The sequence below is a fragment of the Pantherophis guttatus genome, chromosome 6 (genome assembly GCF_059756535.1).
Source record: "Pantherophis guttatus breed Tessera chromosome 6, ASM5975653v1, whole genome shotgun sequence".
NCBI classification, from domain to species: Eukaryota; Metazoa; Chordata; class Lepidosauria; order Squamata; family Colubridae; genus Pantherophis; species Pantherophis guttatus.
The window spans coordinates 75,846,647-75,868,786 of NC_142068.1; the positions used below are offsets into that span (position 1 = coordinate 75,846,647).

The 22,140-nt window shown below is 42.7% G+C and overlaps 1 protein-coding gene across 1 annotated transcript in view; it reads right to left on the reverse strand.

Annotated features, from left to right (window-relative positions):
- Positions 1-19,597, reverse strand: part of OIT3 (oncoprotein induced transcript 3) — a 47,923-nt gene extending 28,326 nt beyond the window's left edge. Inside the window, exons 1-3 of the mRNA XM_034425982.3 lie at positions 19,327-19,597; positions 10,369-10,743; positions 2,975-3,085 (exon numbers count right to left, since the gene is read on the reverse strand). Coding sequence (XP_034281873.2) covers positions 2,975-3,085; positions 10,369-10,743; positions 19,327-19,444 — 604 coding nt within the window. The 5' untranslated portion in view covers positions 19,445-19,597. The remainder of the gene's footprint in view (positions 1-2,974; positions 3,086-10,368; positions 10,744-19,326) is intronic.
- Positions 19,598-22,140: the final 2,543 nt, after the last annotated feature.

A 22,140-nucleotide genomic window follows, 5' to 3' on the forward strand; every position in this document is an offset into this window, starting at 1 on the left:
CCTGGGGAGGGCAAAAACGGCCTTGCCCACCCACCCTGGAGGCCCTCCAGAGGCGGGAAACAGCTCATTTCCCAACTTCCGGCGGGACCGGAAGCACGCATGCGCGCTGTAGCTGCTCGCGTGCCCACTGATATGGCTCCGGGTGCCACCTGTGGCACCCGTGCCATAGGTTCGCCATCACGGGTGTAGGGTCTCCTGCTTGGGCGGGAGAGGTTGGACAAGATGACCTACAAGATCCCTTCCAACTCATCTGTTAATCTGTTAATATTCTTTTCTTCAGATTGAACGTCTCAGATTCTTTCAGCCTGTCCTGACAGGGCACATCCTCAAGTCCCTGCATCACTTCCTTGCTAATCTGCTAGGTTTTTCCTGACTTGGATGATGTGTTGTGTGAACGCAGTAATTAAGAGTACCTTCTAATCTGCCACACAGTGCTGAGCAGGAGGTGGGCTTTGTTTTGGGGCCACAGCAGTTATGTGTGTGTATGTTGTGTGGGATTCACATGCATGAAAAAGGATCAGACTTTGATGGTGAAATGAAACAAATCAGATAATCAAAGGAAACTTCTAATGGACTTTCTAAAGGGCTTTTGGATTGGTGGGGGAATATGGATAAAAGCAGAATATTTGCTTTTAAAGATGAAATTCATGCTTTAGGAAGCATCTCATCTGAATGCTCTTCACACGTTTAACCGATAACGGTATATCTTTCATGATTCTGATTATTCTGAAACATAATTTAAAGCCGAATAGTGATGCAGCTGCTTTCTGGCTCATGGCAATTGATTAGATTACCAAGTGGTGTTGTATTGGAGAATACCCTCTCTGACTATCCAACTTCACAAATTAAAAGTATTGGCACAGCTGTCAAAACAAAAAATCTAATTAAAGCAAAGCTTGGACTGAATTTAACTCTCCCCCCCTTACTTGCAGCTGACTTTTATTAACTTTCTTTGTATTAATGTCTTGCTTTGGTTAAATACCAGAGATGGTATTCAGCAGGTTCTAACAAGTTCTGGAGAACCGGTAGTGGAAATTTTGAGTAGTTCAGAGAACCGGTAAATACCACCTCTGACTGGCCCCGCCTCCATCTATTCTCTGCCTCCCGAGTCCCAGCTGATCGGAAGGAAATGGGGATTTTACAGTATCCTTCCCCTGGAGTGGGATGAGAATGGAGATTTTACAGTATCCTTCCCCTGCCACACCCACCAAGCCATGCCCACCAAGCCACGCCCACAGAACCAGTAGTAAAAAAATTTGAATCCCACCACTGTTAAATACATTGAGATATTGCTTTCAAGAGCATAACAGAATAACAGAGTGGGAAGGGACCTTGGAAGTCTTCTAGTCCAGTAATGGAGCACCCACAATGTCGGAAGGCAAGTCTTTCCACTGGTTAATTGTTTTAACTATCAGGAAATCAATCCTTAGTTCTAGGTTGATTTTCTCCTTGCTTAATTTCCATCCATTGCGTCTTGTCCTGCTTTCAGGTGCTTTGGAAAATAGCTTAATCTCCTTCTTTGTGATAGCCTCAAATATTGGAAGACTGCTATCATGTCATCCTTAGTCCTTCTTTTCTTTTCTTTTTTCATTTTTCATTTTTATTTTCAATTTACATAACAATAAACCTTTTTTAACAGTACTGTGTCATGTGTTCTCTTACAGGTATTTACATTTATTCCTATACATTTTTGTTTCTCTGTTCTAACCTGTTATACCACTTATCCCACACCTCATAAAATTCTGCCTCTTCCTTGCCTTTCATTTCTAACATGAGCCTATGCATCTCAACACATTCTAGTATCTTGTATATAATCATCTCATTGGCTGGTATATTTTCTAGTTTACAACATTGAGCATAGACAATTCTCACTGCTGTTGCTATGTGTAAAACTTAGTCCTTCTTTTCACTAGACTAGATATATCGAGTTCCTCTGACTGTTCTTCATGTTTTAGCTTCCAGTCCCATAATCATCTTTGATGTTCTTCTCTACACTCTTTCTAGAGTCTGCAGATTTATTTTTTTCATTGCAAAGCCTATAATCTTGACATAGTTTTCTGGAGTAGTCTGGGATCATTAACTACTATTATACTCCAAGAATACCAGAATGCTGCATGTAGTTTTACTCACCATATTACAGTATAAAAAAAGAAGCTGAGTCTCTGGAAAGAGTGCAGAAAAGAGCAACAAAGATGATTAGGGAGCTGGAGGCTAAAACATATGAGGAATGGTTGCAGGAACTGGGTATGTCTGTTCTAGTGGTGACATGATAACAGTGTTCCAATATTTGAAGGACTGCCACAAAGAAGAAGCGGTCAATCTATTTACTGAAGCACCAGAAGGCAGGACAAGAAGCAAAATAACTAAGGAGAGAAGCAGCCTAGAACTAAGGAGAAATTTCTGGATAGTGAGAACAATCAACCAGTGGAACAGCTTGCCTTCAGAAGTTCTGGGTGCTTCACCATTGGAGGCTTTTAAAACAAGATTGGACAGACATTTTGAATGGTATAGGGTCTCTCCGACTTGTGCAGACCTCCAAGGTTCCTTCCACTTCTGTTATTCCATTGGAGCGTGCAGATAAAATGTAATCAACTCCCCAATACTCTTGTTTCTACCCAGAAAGATTTATCAGGTGAAACTGAAGCTTGTACACGTCAGCTGGAAGAGCTCCAGGTCATTTCCTGAAGATGAGTTCATTCAGAATTAGTAAGTATGTAATTAGGTCCCTGTTCTAATTGCTTTTTCAGAGATCAGTTTGCATGGGTGGGAATGAGGAGAAGATGACACTTACTATGAAAGTTAGTTCCTTTTCACAGTGATAATAATTACTTATGCTCCTCTTTTTTTTCCTTAGCACTTAAGAAAAGTGGAGCAATCCATAAGCAATTTTCTAATTTTCCCCACCTCAGATTTCTCCCCTGGCTTGGTATTTTCCTTTCTGGTTGTCATATTTCTTTGTTCAGAGGCTTCTTACCAAGACAAGTCTGTCCATCTGGTCCCATAACTGTCCCCAAGGAACAAATGCAATCTCCAGTGTCCAAACAGGAACCTTGACAATCAACCACATCACAGATGTCATAGAAATCTGCAGAACGATAAAGGAAAGTTATTAGAAAAGCAGATTAACTGATTGGGTGCACTTAATCAAATTAGTTGGGCTTAAACCAAGAGCTAGTCACTCTCTCTCAGCCCAACTCACATCAAAGGGGAAAACAGGAGGAGGAAGGACTATCCCCCTGGTCATGTGATTAAAATTTGGGCATGTGAAAACGGATATGTATTTATGACAGTGGCCGCATTCTGTGGTCATATGATCATCATTTGCAACCTTCCAAGCAAATGGGGAAACGACCACACAATTCACAATTAACAACTGCAATCATTTGGTTAATAGCCATGGCAAAAAAAATATCGGACTCGTTTCACAACCATCTTGGTAAGCGATAGAAATTCCAGTTCCAATTCTGGTCATATGTTGAGGACTACATATATGCATTAAGTCTTATGTCATGTGACAGTACAGTAATGTTTTTGCGTTGCTATGCAATTCTAGCTTGTGAGGAGTTCTACTGCAAATAATAGCTTTAAAATTCAGTCTGTTTTATCTGCCAGCTGAGACAATTCTTCAAATTCAGAACGATGTATGTTATCAAAAGTAAAAAAATATATAGCACACAGTAGAAAATAGCAACAAATAGTAAAACTAATATTGGCAAATCTTGAAAGCAGTAGGAAGGAACTGTTCTGATCTCACAGACTAATTTCTCAAAAAGGACTGCTTTACATATGAAGGTAGAAACTTGTGCTTTGGTTTGCAACACACCAATTTCTATTTAGAACATAGAATAATTGAGTTGGAAGGGGCCTCGGAGATCCTCTAATCCATCTTCCTGCTCGAGCAGGAGACCCTATACCCATGATGGCGAACCTATGGCATGGGTGCCACAGGTGGCACACGGAGCCATATCAGTGGGCACGTGAGCATTGCCGTAGCTCAGCTACAGCGGCATGCGTGCTTCCGGTCCTGCCGGAAGTTGAGAAATGAGCTGTTTCCCGCCTCTGGAGGGCCTCCAGGGTGGGTGGGGAAGGCCGTTTTTGCCCTCCCCAGGCTCCTAGAAAGCCTCTGGAGCCTGGGGAAGGTGAAAAACGGGCCCACCGGGCCCACCGTGCCATCGCTTGTTAAAAGCAGGGGGAGGTGTGCACACATGCATGGGGCACATTGAATTATGGGTGTGGGCACGCACATGGGCGACCTCCCCCTGTTTTTGGCACGTGACGGCAAAAAGGTTAGCCTTCACTGCCCTATACCATTTCAGCAAATGGTTGTCCAGTCTTTTCTTAAAAACCCCCAGGATTGGAGCGCATTCAACATCTGGAGGCAAGTTCTTCCTCTGTTTAATTGTTCTAATTGTCAGGAAATTTCTTCTTATTTCTAGGCTGCTTCTCTCCTTGGTTAGTTTCCAACTATTATTTCTTGTCTTTCCTTCTGGTGTTTTGGAAAATAGGTTGACCCCTTCCACCCAGTCCTTCTTTTCATTGGAATAGGCATATCTAATTCCTATAACCATTGTTCCATATGTTTTCATCTCCAGACCCCTAATCATTTTTGCTGCTCTTCTCTGCACTCTTTCCAGAGTCTTAACATCTTTTTTTGTGTTGTGGTAACCAGCACTGGATGCAGTATTCCAAGGGTGGTCTTACTAAGGCTTTGTAAAGCAGTACTAAAACTTCACATTTACTTGTAAGAAGTAAACTTCACATTTACTTGTAAGAAGTAAACTTCACATTTACTTAGTTGTATTAGAGGTTCTTTGCTAGATTTATAGCTTTCCTTTAATGCAGGAGTTCAATGAGATATACATAGCACTCAGTGGTGGGATTCAAATAATTTAACAACCGGTTCTCTGCCCTAATGACCGGCTAGATGGGCGTGGCAATGGTGGGCGTGGCCAGGGGGTGTGCTAGGTAGCACTCGGCATCCTGCACCCCCCTGGGAGCAAAAACAGGCCGCAGGGGGATGCGCCTCTCCCCCGCCCACACGCTCTGTTTTGGGCCTAGTAGGCCTCCCTGCACTTACCTGGGAGCCAAAATGAGACGCGTGGGGACTCCTGGAAGGGGAGGGGAGGGGCCAGGCAGCAATTTAACTACTGGTTCGTCCCGAACCGGCTGAATCCCACCACTAATAGCACTCCTTTATTCTTCACAATCATTCTATTCTACTAAAATAGGTTAGGCTGAAAAAAGGGACCAATCCAAATTCACTCTGTGACCTTCCACGGACCTGAATCAAGGTGTCTCTGGTCCCTTTCGACAACTTATGTACTATACCCATCTCTCTCTCTCTTTCTTCCTCTCATCCTCTCTCTCTCTTTAATGAAAATAAACTTTTCAAAAAAGCAGGTGTGGCAGAGAGGAGACCAAGGGAGATGTGTTAGGGCACATTAGCACCATTTTGTCTAGTGTTACTGTAGAACCGTTAAGATCTAAATACTATAATGTGAAAAGACTGGACATGCCTGCAAAACGTTGATGTTATTGATTTGTAACTGTTTTATAAGTCAGTTTGATAAGTCTTTGAACAAGAAGGGAAAAATCAATAGTTTATCCTCCAAGAAAAAGGGAAGGAAAGTATTTTTCAAGGTCAGCTGGATATTCATTTGGAGATAGTTAGTATATTTTCTTCCATGATTTTCTGAAATTGTAGCTCTTTCTGCTAATTCAATATGTATTTGCTTAATTTTCAAAGGCATTTGTTACTCTCTTAGAACTATTTAATGAACCAACTTAATAATCTCTCATCATGGTGTTATATTTTGTATATAGGATAAAATCCCTCCATTAAGATACCCACAAATGTAGTCAGCCATAAATACATACAGGTAATCCTCATCTTACAACCATAACTGAGCCCAAAATTTCCATTGCTTAGCTAATGCTAAGCTGTTAAGTAAGTTTTGCCCCATTTTACAACCTTTCTTGCCACTGTTGTTAAGTGAATCATTGCAGTTGTTAAGTTAGTAACACAGTTGTTAAGTGTTTCTAACTGGCTTCCCCATTGATTTTGCTTGTCAGAAAGTTGCTAAAAGTGATCACATGACTCTGGGACACTTCAGTTGTCATAAATACAGTTGCCAAGTGTCTGGATTATGATCACGTGACCACAGGGATGCTGTAACGGTTATAAGTATGAAAAACAATCATAAGTCACTTGCTTCAGTGCAGTTATAACTTCAAATGGTCACTAAATGAATGGTTCCAAGCCGAGGGCTACTTGTATGCTCACAATAGCTATTTTGCCAGTGTATAAGTTAGACAGTTTACAAAATGCCAACTTTTAAAACAGTATGCAATATTGCTAAAAAAAGAAAAACCCACAGAGTTTACTGACAAATTCAGAATAACAGAATAAGATGGAAGGGACCTCGGAGGTCTTCTAGTCCAACCCCTTGCACAAGCAGGAGACCCAGGGGTGAAATTCAGGAGATTTTGACAGGTTTTGGAGAACCGGTAGTGGAAATTTTGAGTAGTTTGGAGAATCGGCAAATACCATCTCTGGCTAGTCCCGGAGTGAGGTGGGAATGGAGATTTTGCAGTATCCTTCCCCTGCCATGACCAACAAGCCACGCCCACCAAACCACGGCCTCAGAACCGATAGTAAAAAAAATTGAATTCCACCACTGAGGAGACCCTATACAATTTCAGACAAATGGCTTCCCAATCTCTTCTTAAAAACCTCTGGTGATGGAGCGCCCACAACTTCTGAAGGCAAGCTTTTCCACTGGTTAATTGTTCTCACTGTCAGGAAATTTCTCCCTAGTTCTAGGTTGCTTCTCTCCTTGTTTAGCTTCTATCATTTGGTTCTTATTCTGCCTTCAGGTGCCTTGGATAATAGGTTGACCCCTTCTTCTTTGTAGCCACTCCTTAGATATTGGAACACTGCTATCATGTCACCCCTAGTCCTGCTAGCAGAGTCCCAATATTTGAGGGACTGCCACAAAGAAGAGGGGGTCCAAATCCGACAGTCCAAAGTTTGGACGGTCTAAATTTGACAGTCCAAAAACTTTTCCCCAAAGAAAGGGCATGACTGTCCTCTAAAAATCACAAGGGACTGGTCTAGATTGTGCAAAAGATATTCAAAGGAAAGTTGCCATAGCAGTAAAGATCAGATATTTCAAACTGCTCCCTCTCCAGCTCAGAGAGGAAGCTTTGAGCTCAGCCTCTTCAGCTGACTAGAATGTACCCAGCAGATTTTCCAGATGAGATACATTACTAAAATGATTTCTCCGTTATAAGCTGTAAAGGTCAATGAGCAATGCAATGAAAAGCTATTAACTACATTGCCCAAGAACGCAGAGCTAAATCAGAAATCCATAGACTGATTTGTCAAGTAAATTAGCCTATGCTTGCTTTCTTTTTTTAAAAAAATAGGTTGTGGTGGGGGTGTCAGCTATATGTGAAAAGCAATTGTAATCTGAGGCCAATGAAGACAATTTTTGATAACAACATCAATGTATTTTTGTGTGCTGTTTATGTCTGTGTGCATGTGGAGAAAGTGTGGGGAAAAAGAATAGGAGGGCTATTTTGTGACTACAGATGGAAGGGACCTTGGAGGTCTTCTAGTCCAACCCCTGCTCAGGCAGGAAACCCTACACCATTTCAGAGAAATGTTTGTCCAATCCCTTCTGAAAAACCTCCAGTGTTGGAGTATCCACAACTTCTGGAGGCAAGTCGTTCCATTGATTAATTGTTCTGTCAGGAAATTTCTCCTAAGTTCTAGGTTGGTTCTCTCCTTGATTAATTTCCATCCATTGCCTCTTGATATAAAGATAGAGATGAAAGAGATAGAGACGATAGAGACAGAGACGATAGAGACAGAGACGATAAGAGATATAGTTCAAGATGATAGAGATAGAAATGACAGAGACAGAGACGATAGAATAGACATGATATAGAGATTATAGATGATAGAGATAGAAATGACAGATGATAGAATAGATATGATATAGAGATGATAGATGATAGAGATAGAAATGACAGAGACAGAGACGATAGAATAGATATGATAGAGGTATAGAGGTATAGAGACGATAGAAATAGAGATAGAGACAATAGAGATAGAGATGATAGAGATACATTCATTGTCAATGTAGATTTAAAATTTCCAAAATAGATAAGGGATAGGCAAAAGTGCATTTATGTATTATCCATGAAATACAGCCAATCACTTTTATTGTTAAAGCATGATTATTCATAATTCTCCAACCTGAATTGTATAATCATGGTAAGTTAATTTTTTTTTAAATAGCAATTCTACAATGTGGTTGACTATTCTGTCAGGCTGGAGAGCTGAAGGAGCTCCTGAACAGATCTGTGACTGGAATTCAAACAGTTGTGCAACAAAAAGAGCCTTGGTAGTACAGGGGTTTAAGGCACCCTGTTATTAAGCTGGTTATTAAGACCAGCTGCCTGCAATTACTGCAGGGTTCGAATCTCACCAGGCTCAAGGTTGACTCAGCCTTCCATCCTTTCTAAGGTAGGTAAATTGAGGACCCAGTTGTGGGGGCAATAAGCTGACTTTGTATAAATATACAAAAGGATGAAGGCTATTGCTGAGCACATTGTAAGCCGCCCTGAGTCTTCAGAGAAGGGTGGCATATAAATCAAATTTTAAAAAAATGCCAAAGGAAACTCAGGGTGGTGGGGAAACTGTGGCAAGTAATCAGAGCAAAAATAAAACCAAGCAGTTCTTCGACAGAAGCTAGATGCTAACTGATCCCTCTTACAGCCAATTCTGGTGACTCTCCCCAATCTGGAAGGCAGGGTCTGCCATTCTGTCATGAATGGGGTTCAAGGATGAGAAACTTTGCAATGCCAGACAAGGCCTTGTGTCTCAGATTCTGAAGTTCTGCTTGGACATAGCACTGATGTTGGTCTTGGTGGATCTAGAGCTGAAAAAATCAGACCAGTCACACAACCAAAGGAATACCTCTGAAGCTACAGAGCTTTCTTCAGTGAGTTATATTCTAGAATTATTGCTTTAGGAAAATTGTCATCTTTGATTTTCTTGGAACATGTTTATTTTTACTTACTTATTTATCAAATTTAGGTACTGCCCATCTCAGAGTAACTCCCAACAGCATGTTTTCTATGAGCAGGAATAAGGTCCATTTTTGAGATGATCTTGCCAAGAAATTGGTTGGGAGCTGCTTTTGTAGAAATGTATCATTCCAAACATCAGGATGTCAGGGGTTTGAATGTTGGACAGCTAAAAATATACTTCTCATAATGAGTGAACAAATTGCCAAAGAGGTCAAAGTTGACTCAGCCTTCCATCCTTCCGAGGTCGGTAAAATGAGGACCCAGATTGTTGGGGACAATATGCTGACTCTGTAAACCGCTTAGAGAGGGCTGTAAGGCACTGAGAAGAGGTATACAAATCTATTGCTATTGCTATTACCAGTGAGAAGAATCATGTCAAGGGGTAAAGTAGATTAGTTATGTTCATGCAAGGAAGTTTGCTATTTGTTTGAGGGAAACAAAATCATGAGGCATCATTCATACATGGGAGCACATACTTGCCCCCAAAGTGAAATTCCTCTTGTAATACTGTGCTCAAAGAAGAGTATACGATAAGAAAGGACAATTAAGTGTAGAGTCCTTAGTGTTCTCTGAGCTTGGTTACTTTCTTGCAGATGTTTCATTGCCAAACTAGGTAACGTCATCATGGTTAGTAGGGAGTGGTGTTCAAAACCGTTCAAAAGAGAAAATCAAATAGCTAAAAAGGAAACACAAGACCAAAATGCCTCCTCACCAGCAATCAACATCCAGATGAGCAGAGATTAACACCAAGATTTACATTAGACCAGTGGTGGGTTGCCCCTGGTTCGGACCAGTTCGCAAGAACTGGTAGTAAAACCAGTGAGAGGCTCCGCCCACTGCCCCGGATGTCATCATAGGTGATTTGCGCATGCGCAGAAGCTTGGCGCGCGCACGAGTGAAGCAAGCACATGTGCGCAATCCTGTTGCAAACTGGTAGTAAAGGTAAGTAGAACCCACCCCTGCATTAGACCAACAATCAAGAAGCAAACAACACTCCAATCAAGGAACTACCAAATCAGACAAACTAGTTATCAATAAGCAGCCTATTCAAGAACCTCCAAGACCACTCCCGCCAATACTGATGAGGCAAGCAGCTAGGTAGTATATAAAATTGAAAGCAAACCCCACTCCCTATTAGCACTGATGATGTCACCTGGTTTGGTAATGAAACATCTGCAAGAAAACAACCAACCTCAGAGAGGACCAGGGACCCCTCAGCTCCAAATATTCTCTTCTATGGGAAAGAGCAATTAAGGCTTGGTCACTTACGTCCACAGTAAGCATGGTAGCAGACACTGGGCTTGGCTAAGTGGTAGACGTAATAACCTCCGGGACATGCCTTGATTTCAACAGTTGTATTCCACAGGCAGCAGTTTCCATTGAAAGTTGCACAGGCCTGCCTTTGGACAATGCCCTCTGATTCTTGAGGATGGCTGCCATTTAGCCAGATTGGGGCATGGGTGCCACAGTGGTTCTCAGGAATGCAGAAGGTAGGCATGGCATCCCCAGCCATCCCTGTAAAGCGGTACCATTCCCCATCCACGTGACTGTCACATTCAGGCTGGTCAGTAGAATCATTGAACTGGAATTCCGTGTTCCTCCAAGGTTCATTCAGACTAATGTAGGCAGAACAAGGGTCAAGAGCTGGAAGACAGGAAGAGAAAACCTAGTCATTATCCATAGCAATATGTTAATCATTGTTGTTGTTGTTGTTAGTTGCGAAGTCATGTCCGACCCATCACAACCCCATGGACAACTTTCCTCCAGGCCTTCCTGTCCAGTGGTGAAATCTAAAATTTGTTACTACCTGCTCTGTGGGCGTGGCTTGGTGGAGGGGGGTATAATGTGACTGGGTGGGCGTGGCCAATTTTTTTTTTTACTTTTAAAACAATTTTTTCTACAACCTCTTCGATGAAGAGGTTGTAAAAAAATGCTTTCAAAAGGCTCTGACGATCCCAGCTGAGTTGCCTGATCGGCAGAGGTTTTTTTTCTTTTAAATGCCTCTGACGATCAGGCAACTCAGCTTGGAGCTGAGCCGCGCGATCATCAGAGGCTTTTTTTTTTACTTTTAAAAGCATTTTTTCGGCCGAAGAGGTTGTAGAAAAAATGCTTTTAAAAGTAAAAAAAAAGCCTCTGATGATTGTGCGGCTCAGCTGGGCATGTGGGGGGGGCGCAGGAATTTTTGCTACCGGTTCTCCAAATCACTCGCCTCCATCGCTACTGGATCAGGTGATCCGGTCCAAACCAGGAGCATTTCACTCCTGTTCCTGTCCTCTACCATCCCCTGGAGGCCATTTAAGCTCATGCCGACTGCTTCAGTGGCTCCATCCAGCCACCTCATTCTCTGCTGCCCCCTTCTTCTTTTGCCCTCAATTGTTCATGTTAATCATACTGGAACCCTATAGCAATAACTAGGAAGAGATAAACAAATGTTTGATTTCAGGAATAGAACCAGCCAATTATTGAATTCTCGGGAGCATTTTACTTTCTCCAGAACTACACAAGGTTAAATATTTATCCATAGTCAAGCTTCATGGTCACGCGGGGCCCATCTCACAGTAATTTGCTATATTTTCTTTATAAAATATTGACTAACATAAAATCATATATTTGGGAAAGGCCATTGAAGTCAATCTTCTGCCCAGTACATGAATTTGATCATAACCAGTAATGAGAAAGCCTGACATTTCCCTAAGCCAGGGATGTCAAAGTGGCAGCCCGAGGGCCGGATGCGTCACGCGCAGGCCACGCCCACCCCAGCTCCGTGAAGGGAAAAAAACATCACAATACGTCACGTGATGGCAACGTGAGGTGGCGAGTTTGATACCTGTGCTCCACAGCAGTTTGTTCTGTTGTTAAACCAACCTTCTTGTTTAAATATTTTCGGCTGGATCTGCTTTCCCACAATATTATTTGGCTTGAACTCTGCGTGTTACAGAATTAACTCATGACCTTTTTCTATTATTCAAGAGTGTCTTCCTGAGGCTAAATAAACCCTGTTCCCTCAATCTTTCATTTTGGAACCTATTTTGTGGTCTGATAATCATTTGTTGCCTTATGGGGGAATCTGGATGTATTACTACATTCAATATCCATAAGATGCAGTTTTAAATTATGGGGCCCGTAGGGTTGATTGGTCTATTACTTAAAACCAGACGATCCCTGAAGAATTTCCAACACCACAATTCACGATTCTATGATATTTTCTTGTAGGTTAATCGAAACTGAGTAGGAGGTCCACAAGAAATTATCTTGACATGGAATCTTGCCTATATCGTAAGTTCAACATTCTCAGCAATCTCTCATGTATCTTAACCAGCCGTAGGCTCTAATAAACCAACTCGGTTCATTTCTAGAAAATAGGTCCAATACTAACTTGAAGAAATAATTGCAAATTTCAGCTGCTGTAATAAGGGAAAGCCCAGGCCATCTTCTACTGCAGGGATCCCCAAACTTGGCAGCTTTAAGATGTGTGGACTTCAACTCCCAGAATTCTCCAGCCAGCTATGCTGAGTTGAAGTCCACACGTCTTAAAGCTGCCAAGTTTGAAGACCTCTGTTCTACCGAGATCAAATGTGTAAGACTGAATAAAAACAGGGTTTCTTCCTCCTTCTACAACACATAATATTCAAGTAATACCTGAAACCCCAAATCTAACAAGGTTTCAAGATTCTAACATGTAACAGTAACAGAGTTGGAAGGGACCTTGGAGGTCTCGAGTCCAACCCCCTGCTCACGCAGAAGACCTATACTAGGGATTCGAACCGCCGAATTGACGACCTCTCTGATCGACAAGCTCAGCGTTTTATCCGATTCCAAAATGCTGCATACAACTGTACAACTGGCAGCGGTGCTTCTATTCAGCTAAGCTTTGGTGAGTTTATTCAGAAACCTCTGAGATTCGAAGATAACTGATTTTCAAAACCCAGAGTTCTAATTTCATCTGCATAAATCACCCTTCTAATTGAATAATGCTGTCCTTTAAAAGGAGAAGATGGAAAACGTAATGCATACTGGCAATATATCATTGAATTCAGGCTCCCCCCCCTCACTTGTTACAACAACAATTCAAAATCCCACCAGTGTGACCAATGGGCAATTGTTGAGCACTATAATTGCAACAGCCAACACAGATAGATGGCTTCGGTTTAGGGGAAACTTATTTAATCAATAGTTGAGAGCGAGAACGACTCTGAGAAGAAGGAAGACTTCCCTACTTCTGATAAAGAGAGACAAAGCAAAGCTTTGTCTTGCTTGGCTGTGTGATTAGGATGTCTTCTCAGTTTCCTATGGTGGGTAATTGGGGACAGCTCTGTCAGGAAGGGCTGCTCGTAACCAGCAAAGGAAGGACCAATCTGATTGATGCATAAGGCAGACCAGAGGATTTTTCTTTTGCCATCAAAAGGAAGTTGTGTTATATGAGCCCATTAATCTTCTATAAGTAAGCAAAAGGAGGAGGATTTTTCTTTGATCAGTAGGTCTGGAGAGAAACAGAGCGATTTTGAACGGCTTGCCTTCAGAAGTTGCAGATCTTCCATCATTGGAGGCTTTTTAAGAAGAGACTGGACAGCCACGTATTACAATACAGATTAACAGAGTTGGAAGGGACCTCATAGGTCATCTAGTCCAACCCCCCGCCTAAGCAGGAGACCCTACACCATTTCTGACAGATGGCAGTTCAGTCTCTTCTTGAAAGCTTCCAGTGATGAAGCTCCCACTTGTCTGGAATAGTATAGGGCCGTGATGGCGAACCTATGGCACGCATGCCACAGGTAGCACGCGGAGCCATATCTGTGGGCACACGAGCATTGCCCTAGCTCAGCTCCAGCGTGCAGCGGCCACCTGATTTTCGGGCCTTCCAGGCCCACCGGAAGTTGGGAAACTGGCTGTTTCTGACCTCCGGAAGGCCTCTGGGGGTGTGGGGAAGGCCGTTTTTGCCCTCCCCAGGCTCCAAAAAAGCCTCTGGAGCCTGGGGAGGGCGAAAAACAGGCCTACCGGGTGCACCAGGCCATCACATGCCAAAAGCAGGGGAGCACGAGGGGGTTGCATGCGGGGGGCAGGGCGCATTGAATTTTGGGTGTGGGCACACACGCGCGCGACCTCTGTGTCACTGCGTTTTTTGTATTTACCAGATGAGCTCATATTTTTGGACATTCAGACTTTCCGTAGCTTGCCAAGTTTCTTATCAGTAAGCTAACTACGCATGTCCGCATTCTTTCATTCTTTCTTCTTTTTTTCTTTGTTCTCCTGCCAGGAGAGGTCTGGCCGCAGAGAGGTGGCCGGCAGGAACTTTGCCAAAATGTAATTAATTAGATTAGTGAGATGTTTTATTTTCTTTATAACAAATAAATGAGTTTTTTTCTTAGAAAAATATATCTTCGGGGTTTATTTTCTTACAAAAGTATACACAAGGAAAATGCCACGATCCATGTCTCTAAATCAAGGTGCGATTACCCAAAAGCAGAATGGGACTAATTAGCATCCTGACACCCTGCACTCTCCCCACTTTGGGCACGCGACGGCAAAAAGCTTAGCCAGGGTCTCAGGCCTGAGCAGAGGGTTGGACTAGAGCCGTGATGGTGAACCTATGGCACTTGTGCCAGAGGTGGCATGCAGTGCCCTCTGTGTGGGCACACGAGCCATTGGCCCAGTTCAGCTCCACTGCATATGTGTGTGCGCCTCCCCCTGGCGTGCATGTGCGGGGGGCGTGCAAGGGGGCCTGTGCACACATAAATGGGGGGTGGGGCACGTGGGGGTACCCACACGTGCATGCACGGAGGCCACATACAGGGGAGTCACATGCGTATGCACAGGGGGTGGGGCATGTGCAGGGGCCACATGGGCACGCGTGAGATGGGGCGCATGTGCGGGGCCGTGCATGCATTGCATTTTGGGGGGTTCAGGCGCACACGCGTACATTCACGCACGCATGCTTTGGGAACTCCGTCCGGAAAAGGTTCGCTATCACTGGACTAGAGGAACTTCAAGATCCCTTCCAACTCTGCTCTTCTGCTATTCTGATTTATACCTGAGAGCTAGAGATTCCTAGTTCATGCAGATAAAAGAATCCAGGATCAACATTCCTAATGAAAGAATCAGCGTCCTGTGTCATTGGGCAATAATGAGCCACCTTCAAACACTGATCCTTGCCGTGGTTTCCTTTCCAGCCCTCCCTGTCTGCCTTCTTGCAATTCAGATCTCCTAGGAGTTGCTGCCTTTGAACAGTTCTCAGATCTTGATTACCCAACAACCTGTCACCTGCAGTGCAAGATTTTGGATGAGCAAAGGACATCTCTGTCAACCTCCTCCCAGCAAAGAGAATTTCAGAGAACTCCCAAGATTTAAAGTAAAGGCTGCAAACGAGAATATGATTTAAAAAAAAACAAACATTCATTACACTTTTCATCCGGGATGCATTCAATCTTCTCACTGCAGCTTCCAAATTTGCCCCTTTATACTTGTGCATATATTTAACGCCTGATTAAGCACCAGGTAACCCCATCTGACTGTGGGATTAAACCACGATTTATTATTAGCCTTCTTTGGATTGAAGCAAATGGATTGTTTTTCCTTCTTCTTTTTGTAAATAAGTCCATTGCTCTAATTTGGTACATCAAAATGAAGCAAAAAATATTTTCCTCCCTTTTAAAATTCCATCAGCCACTTTGCTGCCTTGGATTCTTACGTGATTCAATCTGTATTTTAGGAGCAGTGAAATATCGATTTAATTTGAAAAGAAAAATGCCTTGTTACCTAATGAGAAAATACCGTGATGGCTGGTAATTTATTGTTGGTTCATTTGCTTATGAGTATTGAGTAGGTGCAATTCATCACATTCTTTTTTCCCTGGTATTCAGACAATACATGCCACTTGGTATAGTAAAAAGAAAAACCACCACAACTTTTTCAGATGTCTAAATAATCTAAAAAAGAAAAGAACCAGAGGTGAACTCCAGCAGGTTCTGGAGAACTGGTAGCGGAAATTTTGAGTAGTTCGGAGAACCGGCAAATACCACCTCTGGCTGGCCCCAGAGTGGGGTGGGAACGGGGATTTTGCAATATCCTTCCTCCAGGGGTGGGGAGGGAATGGGGATTTTGCAATATCCTTCCCCTAGGAGTGGGGAGGGAATGGGGATTTGGCAATATCCTTCTTCCAGGAGTGGGGAGGGAATGGGGATTTGGCAATATCCTTCCCCCAGGAGTGGGGAGGGAATGGGGATTTTGCAGTATCCTTCCCTTGCCACACCCACCAAGCCACGCCAACCAAGCCACACCATGCCCACCAAGCCACACCCACAGAACCAGTAGTAAAAAAATTTGGATTTCACACTGAAAAGAACCATAAAGTAAAAATGGAATGCACCATCAAAAGCACCCAAAGCTTGGAATGGAATGAAAAATTGGAGAGGAAGTCACAAAATATGAAAAGAACAATTGCTTGATACACTGAACATTGATATATGTTATTGGACGTTCAACATGTATCTCTTGTCACTGAATGTTCTGCATTATGTATGATTTATTTGGCTTTTTAAAAAATAGATGGTTATGTAGGCCAGGATGAGAAATGAACCCAATGCTCATGATACATGAGTGCTGTGGCATTTTGGTTGTGTGTGATGATTTTAACTCTATGAGTGTCTCGTTTTACTTTTCTGCGTTGTAGTTATATGAGCTCCGCAGTTACATAAATCTTATAACTGACTGACTGTGTATGTTTGTCAATTGCTGTATTCACAGGACTCTTAATCATGACTGATTTAATTTAAACCAATTTTCTGAGGTTGCAATCAACCATATGAGCTAAGTCTGGATATCATACTAGTGGAGGAGTAAGTCAAGGTTTCTGGGCCTCAGGACAAAAACTTAGAAGAAACCTCTGTGCTAATTTTAGGAATCAATTTATGATCTAATGGCCAATTTCAAGGGATTAGATTTGTTAGTGACCAGGATTTGCGCACACTATGTTTCTGAGGAGGAACTGCCTCAATGCAGTTCAGGACACGCTCTTGGGGTTGGATCCACAACTAAGTTGTGTCAGTACTGTTATCAGATATAGATTGTAAGTATCCAGTTGACCACAAGATGATAGTAAAGAGGAGAGTTGTATCTCTTTGCTGCCACCTAGTGACCAGTCTAGTCAGTATTTACTGAGGGTGGCCACTCTGTTCACTCACAGCACCTCCTGCATGTCACTGGGTCCAACCCAGGCCACTCCTCTGGGCAACTTGGCTCCGCTTTGGATGTATTTTGGCCTTGTAGCATATCAAAAACAGGTTGGTTTGGTTTAAAGGCTGAAAGTCTGACTCTGTGTTAGAAAATAACTATCACTGCTCCCTTATTGCATTTACATCATTGTTTATATGGCCAAGGCTATCAGATTTGGGTTACAAGAATTCACGTAGCCATTTGTAAAAGTAAACATCCAGATTTTGCAGTCCAGATTGAGTAACTTCATACCAGACTAAAATGTGATTAGCTGGTCTATAATTTGGTAGATCTTTTCTACCATTACATTTCTTAAAAATTAAATTTATCCTGTGTCTACAGGTTGCAGAGAATTTAGAATAACTAATTTCACCCAGTTAATAAGACAGTATTATGGATTACGTTTCATATAATGCTGGCCTTTTCCACAAACCTCTGAATCGGCTGATCTTTGAAGATAGATGGTTGCCAATGGAATTTATCAATACTAATCTTTCTTTTAATTGTTTTAATTGTAGTTATCATATTTGGGGCACATTATGTGAAGACCAAGCTCCCTTCAAAAGTCTATAATTTTGGGAAAGGCAGAAGAAATGAAGAGGATGACCAGTGGCAATCTGAATGGACTCACAGTGATGAGTGGAGTGGACCATTGGAAATCTTGAAGGACCAGGCTCGGAACTGTTCATCCTAGTGGAGATCTAACTACGAATGCTGACTTGATGTCACATAACCAATAAATCAATTTCTCTTTTGAAATCACCCCTTGATTTCAAAATAGCAGTGAGTGTGTGTATGTTCCCATGTTTTGTCACACCCTTTAGAGAGATCTTCATTGAATTCTAATTTAGAATTGCTCATCAAATAAATACGGAAATATAGCAACACTCAATATTTGCTTGACTGCCCTATGTATAATGAAATATCTGTCATGAACCTTATGGTGGCAATGGAAAAGTCATCTTTAGAATTATTGTGTATAACCTACCTGATACAATTGGGGTTAAAATAACATTGATAAATTTCTAGGCACACAATATTAGCCTCTGAATAAAAGGTATCACACAAATACATCAGAGTATTCGAAAATGTTATGAACAGTATTCAACTGTTATGTAGTCATGATTTGAAAGAAATTTGCAACTCACACAGAATCATGTTCTAATAGCATGCTTTAAATTAGCAGCATCTATTTGCAATAATTCTCTACCCTCATTAATTTCATTTTATGGTTCACTCAGATAATCTCATTTAATTTTAATATCTTAGCTCAATAGTCGTCCCTTACATTGTGTGTGTGTGTGAGAGACGGGGAGGGGAGGAGGGAGGGAGAGAGAAAGAGAGGGGGGACTGTCTTGATTTCTGGAACAATTGTAGAATCCTGTTTATTCCTTGTATATTTTAGCACTAGAATGGCATAAAATCTCACTTTCACAGAACTGAATAAAAACAGCACATACTGAAACTGTTGGGCATTACCTACCCCAGGAAGATGTAACCATGTTGGTCTTATTAGAAAGTAAAGGAGAAAGTATCCATATTTGTGAGTGGTGATTCTCTATTGCACATCAAATGGAGCAGAATTCCATTCGTATATTGGGTCCTTCCTACTTCTCATTACTTTTTTTTCTGAAGTTATCTGAAATTCTGCTGGTGGGTGTCTCTAGGATTCTTTAGCCAGCTATGGCATAAGCAAGCAGGGAACAATAGATGTGAGGAGAACCAAGAGTCATTTCAATCCTTTCACACAATATATGAAGGTTTGGTTGCTCTAACTTCTCTGGAGCTACACTAAATAATTATAAGAACAATATACTGGATTAAATGCTACAGAAATTCACACTCCCTGCAAAACAAAACAAAAAGTGCAAATCTTCCAAATTGCACGCAGCAAGCAAGCAACTGGTCATTTTGTTCACTACATATGAATGGCCTATAAAAGTTTCAAAAGAAATGCCAGCTCTGGACAAGAAATGGCCTTTTGGCACTTCCAGTTAATGGACATTTGCAAGTACTCACCCACTGTATTCTCCTGCAAGGACTGTGTATTCGCGTGGAGGCAAAAGGACAACATGAACAGCAGGAGCATCTCCTGGTGGCAAAGGCATCTGAAGCGAGAAGTCCCAGCAGGACCCATTGAAGAAGACAAGGTGAGACTACTTTTTATAATCCCACCAGGTGCCTTCAGGCTCTGGTGTGTTGAAGCAAAGTGTACATGCAGAGAGAAAGTCTTGCGGGCACTGACTGGGGGTTTTATCAGAGGAAGAGGCCAAGATGATAATAGCTTCCACCGTAGCCTTGACCTGCCCACAGCAGCAATGCTTTTCAGAGACAAAAGGGGGGTATTTTTTTCTCCCTAAAGTCATTCATTTTGTTTGCAAAGCCATCCTCCAATTGTTTGCTTGCAATGTGCCCTGCAGTGACCCATCTGCTATCTTATCCAGAAGGACAACTAAGGAAGAGACACATAGACATCCTGTGGAGATGGGGGAAGATGGTGGCCCTTATCTATTTTTTTCTGCTTCTATGAATAAGAAAAGCAACTCTGAAATTGAAGAGCAACGGGAGAATAAGATTTCACTCCTGGTTTTGCTAAAAGGGAAGAAAGCAGATTGGAATAGAGGGAACCCCATGATGCCCTCCCTAAATCTGGTCATGGGTGGGCTGCTGGGGATTCGCAGGGGATCGGGAGAACCTCTAGCTAAATTTCTGTGCAGTTTGGAGAACCCCCAAATCCCACTCCTGGCTGGCCCGGCCCGGCCCACCCTGCCCTGCCCCTCCTAAGAGTCCCAACGTGGCCTGTTTTAGATGCAGGTAAGTGCAGGGTGCATGCGGAGGCTTGGGGAGGGTGAAAAACAGGTGTACTGGAAGTTTGGGAAGGCTGGAAACGGGCTCATTTCCGGCCTCCAGAGGACCTCCAGAGCCTGGGGAGGCCGTTTTTGCCTTCCTGGAGGCTCGAGGAAAGCCTCTGGAGCCCAGGGAGGGCATAAACGTCCCCCCCCATGGTGCAGGAGGCCAACTAGGCCACACCCACCATGGCCACACCCACCCAGCAACCGGGCAGAGAACCCCTTGGTAAAATTTTTGAAGCCCACCCCTGAATCTGGTGTTCTCCAAACTATACCTGCCAATCCCCTCATCAGCTGGTTATAATCTGACACATCTGGCTGATAACCCATCCAAGCAAAATGAATAAAACAAAAGGCATTTTATAAAGGTAATCTACTTCCGGTGTGTCGGTGTGGAACTTTTGGGCAAGGAATTCAAGGAAGAGCAATCAGCAATTTTAGGCTGGAGGACACAGAACACAGACTTCGAAAGTTGTTTTTTCCTGCCCTACTTTGTCCTTGCTCGTTTGTTATGATGGATTGACATTATCCGTAGCTGGTGATTTTGCATGCTATTGCAAATCCCGTAAACATCGATCGTCAGTCAAACTGAAAGGTTGCTGGTTTACTTGGGCCTGCTGGACCAAGTAATACCTCTACTGCAAAGAATGTTATTCGGGAATTTCAACCTGTCTTTCTTGCCTATCTAAGAAACATTCATGGCACGTGCAAAAAAAAAAATATTTTAAAGAACCCAGCACTACACTGAATACCAAAATAGAGCATTGCAAGCAAGAGAAAGAGAATACAGCCTAAGATACAGAACGATGTACTGTATTTCATACATTCAGCAGGCCACAATAATAAACGTCTGATGGTATTAGGGAAAGGAACCAGATGAATCTCCTGTGTTAGGCCTTGAAAAACAAGCAAAAACTAGCTATCCTAACTGTATTTTTTAACTTTCCCAGTCTGTCACCAAAGGGTCTAAGACAGTGATGATGAACCCTTTTGCCATCACGTGCTAAAAACGGAGGTCGCGCAGGGGGGTCGTGTGTAGGGGGGTTGCACACAGGGGGGTCGACGTGGTCTATGCGCCCCCCCGTGCACCTCCCACTTTTGGCATGCAATGGTACTGTGGGCCCGGTAGGCCTATTTTTCACCCTCCCCACGCTCCAGAGCCTTTCTAGGAGCCTGGGGAGGGTGAAAACGACCTTCCCCACCCCTCTGGAGGCCCTCCAGAGGTCGAAAACAGCTCATTTCCTGACTTCCGGTGGGCCCAGAAGACCCGAAAATCAGTTGGCCAGCGCACGCATGCGTGCTAGAGTTGAGCTTGCATGCCCACTGATATGGCTCCATGTGTCACCTGTGGCATTCGTGCCATAGGTTCGCCATCAAGGGTCTAAGATCACTAGCCATGGTCAACTCGCCATGGCTCACTTGCCATGGTCAATTACCACAGGACAATTCGCCATGGGACAATTCAACACTGCATTAATTGTTTCATTCAAATACTTTTATTATTGGTGACCACATTTTCATCAAAATTTAAGTTTATTTTATTATTCTTATTGGCCATGGTTCCGTTGAAATTAATTTCACTTTTGTATTTGTTGAATTGTCCCATGGTGAGTTGGTCATGGTTAGTTGGATATGGTGAGTTGTCCTATTCTGCTCACAAAGCCATCTACATGTTCTGACTGCATTTCCCTTCCAAGCCCACCCATCTACTCTCCAAAAAGATGTCATCTCTGCGTGTCTTGTTGTGGATTTAGACTCGCGTATCTGCCTATAATTATTTGATCTAATAGGAGACGAATGTCATAAATCTTTCTGGTAGACCTCCTTGGTTCTACCAAATGCAAGCAACTATAGTTCAGAAAGAAATCATGATCCACAATGTTTTCTTATTCTTTTAGAAAAACTCCGAAGAATGGGTGAGTTGGGTGAAAGAAAGGAGTAGTAGATGGTGGAGGAATGAATTAAGAAGAGAGATTAAAGATGA